This window comes from Mus caroli, unplaced genomic scaffold (genome assembly GCF_978045245.1).
Source record: "Mus caroli unplaced genomic scaffold, Mus_caroli_1 scaffold_6, whole genome shotgun sequence".
NCBI lineage: Eukaryota > Metazoa > Chordata > Mammalia > Rodentia > Muridae > Mus > Mus caroli.
Genome location: NW_028227261.1, coordinates 94,628,169 through 94,635,812, shown reverse-complemented (window position 1 = coordinate 94,635,812; position 7,644 = coordinate 94,628,169). Strand labels below are relative to the sequence as shown.

General features: G+C 40.7%; 1 protein-coding gene across 1 annotated transcript; it reads right to left on the bottom strand.

The window, feature by feature from the left end:
- Positions 1–1,466: 1,466 nt before the first annotated feature.
- On the bottom strand, positions 1,467–5,332 carry LOC110292710 (major urinary protein 4). Its single transcript, XM_021160233.3, has 7 exons — positions 5,174–5,332; positions 4,702–4,835; positions 3,859–3,932; positions 3,140–3,250; positions 2,698–2,799; positions 2,493–2,538; positions 1,467–1,713 (listed from the first exon to the last, which is right to left on the bottom strand). The coding sequence occupies exons 1-6, from the start codon at positions 5,264–5,266 to the stop codon at positions 2,513–2,515; spliced, it is 540 nt and encodes a 179-aa protein (XP_021015892.1). The 5' UTR covers positions 5,267–5,332; the 3' UTR covers positions 1,467–1,713; positions 2,493–2,512.
- Between the last annotated feature and the right edge of the window lie 2,312 nt (positions 5,333–7,644).

The window sequence follows — 7,644 nt, the reverse complement described above, 5'->3', positions numbered from 1 at the left end:
CACCATTTTAGATGGCAAAATGATCTTGTGTTTGCAATCTCAGGATGATGGTGTCTAATGTTGATATTTTGTTAGGTTATTTATTCCTGATAAGACATTCTGGCCAACCATGAGCATCAAGCCAGCTTTTTCAAGTGGAAACTCCTAGATCTAGCTGTCAGGCCAGTCCTTAGGTGTCAGCAGTTGCTTTGATCTTTAGAATGGTTGGTCCTGTCACTTCTGCAGCTACAGATAGTTGTCTTCTTGGTGGATGTCATGTAAGGGTGGGGATCTTTCCTCAAAATCACTCTGCTTCAGGCCTTGTTCTTCTGAGGGTGCATGGTCATGTGACATCCTTGGGCTTTTGTGACAGTGTCCCCAACCCTCTATGCTCCCTTAGCTGTAATCTACTCCCAGATCACAAAGAATTGTACAGTTCTACTGTATCAACCCTCACCTCTTCCCTGTCTTCTTCCTATACAAAGGGGTTGCTCTGTGTGAGGTTTCGAATTCCTTCCTTGGCTTTGAATGTTTTCACTTTTTCACATCTCATTTCTACAAAGAGTTTGGTGTTGAAAGGGAGAGGATTTAGGGTGAACTCAAGCTGTCATTTTCACCTGGGAATAACCAAAGATTTTCTGTACCTTTTAATGGGTTGTAGTCTTTTGACGTATTGTAGCATTGTCAAGCCTTTTCTATCTTCATCAGAGTCCTTGTTTGGAACTGTTAGTTAACTATATAAGGATTCCCAATGATAGCTTAGTTTGTGATATATATATATATATATATATATATATATATATATATATATGTATATTTTTTTTTTGTCTCTTAAATTTTTGCCAACACTGAAAATGAAAAGGTGGGCATGGTATTCCATGGATTTAGTTGAAGCCACTTAGGAGGCTTTGGTCAGAGAATGACTTGGACCCACCCATCAGGGCAGTTGGGGGGGAGGGAGGTATTTCATCATAATTGCTTGGGTTTCTCAATAGTGTTTTGCCATCTTTTAGGAAACCACAGCAAGAACTCGTTTCATGTGTCCTGAGTTGAACCAATTTAATCTCTTGATCTAGGGGCCAGAGTATGGTATGGGGAGATAACTTTTTCTCTGTATCCAATGGGACTCTAATTACCAAATCTCCCCCACTTTAGCCCACCCCCTCTCCATGTCCTGAAACATGTTGAACAGGCATAGCCTTAGAAATATGTGTCTCTCCTATGCTCTGTTGGAAAAGACACTATGGATGTAGGAATCATGCAGTAAGTGTCATGCTCCTGTTGTCCTCATACAGCACTAAAGCAGGAGAGCTAAAGAGCAGGCAGTACTCATCAGGGCTTGTGATTGCTGCAGGGGAGGCAAAATCCAGAAACTCAGGTTACATTTGGGGACATAAGGAAGGATCTTGGGTACAGGACTCAGGAGGTCCCCTCATTCACTCACTGTCAGCCCCACATTTTTCTAGACACAGAAACATATATTTAAGTGCAAGTGTAATCATTTATTGAACAGGAAGAGGAAGCAATTTTTGGAGAATTGTCATGGGTGTGTCAAAGAGAAATTTAAAGAAAGTCTTTGATTCTTGAAGAGTTATCCTAGGTAACATGCTGGAGAGACCGAATTGCACTTCTCTGTGAGACAGGATGGAAAGCAGATCACAGAACTTGTCATCGGATGCTGTATCGATCGGAAGAGAGGATGCTGGAGTCTTGGTGAGAAGTCTCCGCTCAACACTGTGTATGCCAGGAAGAAAGAATACAGAAACTCATTAAGTACTTCTTGGATTGACTTCAGGACAGAGATACATTCTATTATATAGAACAAAGGGGATGAAGGAATGGATCTTCCCTTGCAATCTAACTGGAATTATTTGCCAGAACACAGGGAAGAAAGTCAGAATAAATGTCCATAACAGAAGATCTGAGGCCTGTTTCCTTAACCTTTGTCATAAGAAGCACCAATGAATGTTAGGTAAATTGTAGAATAATGATAAAAGCCTTGGCTACTTTTAAAGACTTCACACATTATATGAGTGAAGTGTTGGACTAGATGAGAAGGGAGGACCAGAGGAGTCTGCTCTCCAGACTGGTTGAGAAGTGGTGATCAGGTACATCCACTCCCAGGTAAGAAGCCAACTGAGTTTAGATTAAGATGTTATTATCTCGAGTGGGATGGAGGGGGACCACAGACACTGAAGAGCAGCTATATTATAGCCAGCTACTCTGTTTGTTAATGATATTGAACCCATTGCTGAGCTTTTTTTACACAACCATACAGCAACTATGTAAAACTCATCCTTGTTTTCTTGCCTAAGTGCTTGGATAACTTTACTTCAATGCTCAAAGTAGGATTAGATCACAAATCCATATAATTCAAAGCCAATTTTCAAGCTTTCCTCAAAGATTCCTTATCAAACTAATTTTATTGTAATTTGGGCCTACAATGCTAATACTTTTGGAAGGGCCTCTCCATGACCACCAAACCCTCCTTTCACCCATTGAAGATTGCCCACCTGGAGGCTCAGGCCATTCTTCATTCTCGGGCCTGGAGGCAGCGGTCTGTAGTGTGAGAAAAAAGAACATGTTCAGGTACCAGGTCCACTTTATTTTCACCAGAGAAAGGATAGGACTCTCCAGTGCTCAACAAATGACTGGTAATCTACTGGGTTTGTTTCCTCTATTATAAAATATTAAGGATGAGAAAAATAAATGACTTACTGGTTTTGGTTAAGTCAATGATATTTTCTTTAATGATTCCATGCTCCTCACAAAGTTTTACAAACTTTTCCTTGATGTCTGAATTCAAATCTGGTTCTCGGCCTGTGAGTAGAGCAACAGTGAGCGTAACAGCTGTATTGTGTGTATTGACCACAGCCTGAATGAGGGGACAGGGGCTTCCCCATAAGGATGTGAAAATGGTTGGGAACATGATTGAGAGGCATGGGTATGATCTATTCTGGATTTGGCATCCATAGAATATCCTTCTGTCACACTGAGAGATTTCAGAGTGCTTCCATCACTATGCTCGAGGGATGATGGAGGTGAGCATCAATCTTCAGAAGGTGAGAAAGAGGCAGGACCAAGCTGGGAAAACCATAAAGCTAGAGGTTCTTTCTTCTTTTCCCACTCCAAGATCAGTGTCTGTGTGAAAATACTTTACCATAGAGCTCCATCACCTGGAAGTTTTCCCCATCCTTTTCGTTAATGAGATGAAACATGATATAATTATCATAGTCTGTCTTAAGTATAGTAAATGTATTGAATCCATCATCTGTGGAGGAAATGGAACACAGCTCAGTAATTCTTTGTTCTGCAGGAAATGATGGATACCCGTTTCTTGTTCTACCCCAAACATCAAATCATTAAAATACATATCCTGGAAGACATGGGTGAAGTGTCTGAGCCTTTCTGTCTATAGCTTTCTGAACTTCAAAAAGTAACTCCTAAGAAAAGGAACTCTGAGGGGTCCAGACAACTAGTGAACAATAAGCCACAGGAGCACCACTCTCTCATCCTCTCCTAGGCTTACCTACCTCCCTCAGCAGCTTCAAGCAACATGTTTCTATCTTTCATAAGTTTGTTGTGTCAAATTATCTTCTGCTACACCCTGAGTGATGTGCACCAGTGCTAGCCAACAGGCAGTATCAGATAGATTCCATCTCCCCTTACTTATCCCACTTGCCAACCACAGGGTGTTAGCTATTAGATGGTGCCCATTTGACTAGTAGGTACAAGTTCCTGAGATCAAACTCCATCAAAACACACACACACACACACACACACACACATGCACACACATATGCACACACACACACACTAAAGGTATTAAGGTTTACTAATTATCTTGTGGATAGACATATAGACATTTTATGTACTCACACATCACAGAATATTCACCAGCCTTTTCTGTTTTGTCAGCAACCAAAAATATTTCGGAGCACTCTTCATCTACACTGCAAAACAGAGTGAGCTGGTGAGTAAGGGAATTTGATCTGGCTGGCTTCTTGAACCACGACACTATACATATCTCCACTTTCTGATTCCATTTAACTTTTGAATATTTTTGTAAAATTAGCAATAGGCTTTTATTTATGTTATTTCCTTTATGTCAGATGCTTTAACAATCACAAATTTGCCTATTATTTTAAAAAAAGAAAACATCAATCACTTCTCATCCTTAGAACAACTGCAATTACTTCCAAGTTTCACCAGTGCTGTGCTTCAGGCATTGGTGTAGATTATCAGCCAGATTTCCACCATCTGCCTCAAATATGCACTCTAATTGGACCTGATGTGGCTCCCAGATCCACAGAGGAGAATTATTACTATCATCTTTACTGCAGGAAAACGCAAGTAGAAAGGGGTGGATTTTTTGGCTAACAACTAGTAATAAAAATTTAATTCATGATCACATAATCTTAACTTGTGATATACTGTCTCATTAATGTGGTTTCAGAAGTATCTCTGATCTTTCCTTATTGAACTTGTAGTGAATTAATACCTGTCACCCCAACTCTTGACTCTGACTTTTGAAAAAATTCTGGTTATGAGATCTTGGTTCTGTGTCACATGAACCATTCTAGTTTTGGATACAGACTCAGTATGTGTGTGCACATGTGCATACTGAGAGGTATCTCTCTCCGCAATCCCATGTGTGTTTGTAGGCATGAGACCATGCCAGGTTTTCATTTCCTTTTTCTCTGCTAGGAGCATCTCACTTACACAGTATGGAATTTAAAAGCTAAGGAATTCTCCAAGACATGTATGTACTCCACAAAAACTCTCATGCTGCCATGTTCTTCTACCTTTTCTCTTTTGTCAGAGGCCAGGAGAATAGAAAACCATTCCCCATTAATCTGTAATAGATAAGCAAATGGTTAAGGGAGAAGGAGCAGGGATACCACATGCATGTGTTTCCACTTGGACTCCAGCCTATGGGTTAGGGCCTGAGCATACACAGGGGTAGATCTAATGCCAGTTGTCACAATACTTAGCATACTGTCCCTGCCTCTCAGTGAGAACGGAGGTCCCCAAACATTGTTAGATCTGAATAGCTGGTCTTACTTCAAGGTCTGGAGCTATTCATTTGTCTAATAGATTGGGGCAATATACCAATCCCCTCAAAGGACCCACTTGGCTTCAAGAGTTCCCCAAAGCACATTCTGAGTCAGAAGCTACTATTCACTGATCATACCTTTTCTACATTTAAGTTCTGTCCCTTGGAACTAGCTTCTTCTGTATGAACACAAACTAGGGTCAGTCCCAAACACAGCAGCAGCATCTTCATTTTGGTAGGGAGTAGAATTATCTGTCTGTCAGGACCACGTCTTTCTGGTGATGTTGCCTACACTCCACTCCCCAGCTTCTTTGCTTGTCCTTATATATGCTCTGGGTTCAATTTTTTTTTTTTTTCTGCCCGAATGGGTCTGCTCTACCTCTGTCAGGCTTTGTGGAATGTTTTCTCATTTATTGATGAGAGGCCAAGGATTGTTCCTGACCTTTTCAAACTTGGCAATCTCATCACCTATGGATTGATTTAGTAGTCTTACATTTCTGAAAACATATTCCCAAGAAAACAGTGGGTGTTCAAGGGAATTGCCATCTGGAACTAGATGCAACTTGAGATCTGGCTTGAAATCAGAAAGCCAGTTTTGGAGGGTGTGGGGACTGAACTGGAGGGTCAAACATGTAGAGAATCTTTGGTTTAAGACTTCAGTGTGGAAGAAGTTGAGTTACTCAATTTTTGCAAAAGATTCATTTATATTTCATGTGTATGAGCATTGGTTTTGCATGTGTACCTGAGTACCATGCACAGGCCTGGTGCAGTGGAGGTCAGAAGAAGGAGTCAGATTCTTTGAAACTTGTTTTTGCTGAGGACCCAGGTTCAAATACCAGCACTCACATGGCATCCCAAAACTGACTCTATCTTTAGTAACAGGACACCATACCCTTTCTTTTGACCCCTGTGGCCTCCTATACACATGTGGTGCATATAAACTCATTCAGGCACATACACATAAGAATAGTAAATCTTAATTTAAAAGACAATTATCAAGAAAATTCTTCCAAGGCTAAGCTTATGGCTGTCCAAAAGGCTTCAACCTTTACACTGATAACACTAACCTCAGAATCCAAACTATTGTCAGTAACCAGGTTGTATCAACTGTTTACCTTTGAGAACACTGGATTTCAACTGACTGGACATAATCTGGAACTAGAAACATAAACTAGTGTTTTATGTGGGGAAATAAAGAATTCAAGAAGGAGGCAAGTACTCCATATACTTTATTTCAACTTTGCATCAGCTTTATATGGTATGTACTATTTTATTCTTCTTGCCATAGTATTAGTTAAGACTCAGAAAGATTATGTAACTGTATAAGGTCATATAGTCGCATGATTTCTACTTGGATCTCCATCAGAAAATATGACTTTGAACAATACTTGTATTTTTCATTAATGATGAGATTATGTCCAGTCAGTTGAAATCCAATGTTCTGGAAGGTAAACAGTCAATGTGAGAACTTAGATTTAAACACAAGACTCTCTAACTGGGGAGCCTTTGTTCTTATTGACTCTACTACACAGGTCTGGATGTTTTTACCATGAAGGAAGGATGGTTAAATAAGAGAAAGAGGAATAGACAGTGCTGTAGAGTTCCAGACATATGGGACTGGCAGCTAGTAGCAAAGAAACTGTACTTGGGTTTTTTTAAAATATGGAGTTGGTGTGGCCTGAGGCTGAATGAGGCAAGACAATGGTCTCTCACTTGGTCTACAAGCTTTTGGTGGATGCTCTACTAGGGGATTATCATGTTTTTCCCTCCTCTTCCTCCTCCTCTTCCTCCTCCTCCTCCTCTTCCTCCTCTACCTCCTCTTTCTCCTCTTCCTACCCTCTTTCTTTTTTGGTTGATTATGGTGTCTTCACACATGTGCACATGCTTGTGCCTTTGCTACTATATGCAGAAGTCAGCATAGGAAACCAATTATCTCCCTCTATCTCTTTTTACTTCATCCCCTTGGGGCAGGTTCTCCCTCTGAATCTGGGAATTAGTGTGTTTCAGATAGGCTGGCTGGTCACTAAGTCCCAGCAATCCTCCATTCTCCACCATCTACTCAGTGCTGGGGTCAAAACCAGCCATGACCGGCTTTTTTTTTTTTTTTTTAAGATTTATTTATTATTTTATTTAAGTACACTGTAGCTGTCTTCAGATGCACAGAACAGGGCGTCAAATCTCATTACGGATGCTTGTGAGCCACCATGTGGTTGCTGGGATTTGAACTTAGGACCTTCAAAAGCACAGCAGTCTGTGCTCTTAACCACTGAGCCATTTCTCTAGCCTCATGACCGTCTTTTTAATGTAAGCTCTGAGCTAGACTTGTTCTTACACTGAGTTTCTGAATGGTCTTATATCTGTGGCAATCCTCCTGCTCCAGCCTTCTGAATGCTGGGATTATATGTAGTAGCACCGCATCTAGCTATGGACTATTGCTTTTCTAGCAATGAACTAGAAGTTGCTTCTACAGTAGAAAACAACAATGAGTCCCTTCCACTCCCGACTTCAGCTCAGGCACCTTCCCTGTCATTAACCATGTTAACACTCCTTAGCATGTGTAGACTGTTCATGTGACTGAAAAGCTGAAGCAGTCAAGAAATGACTAGACA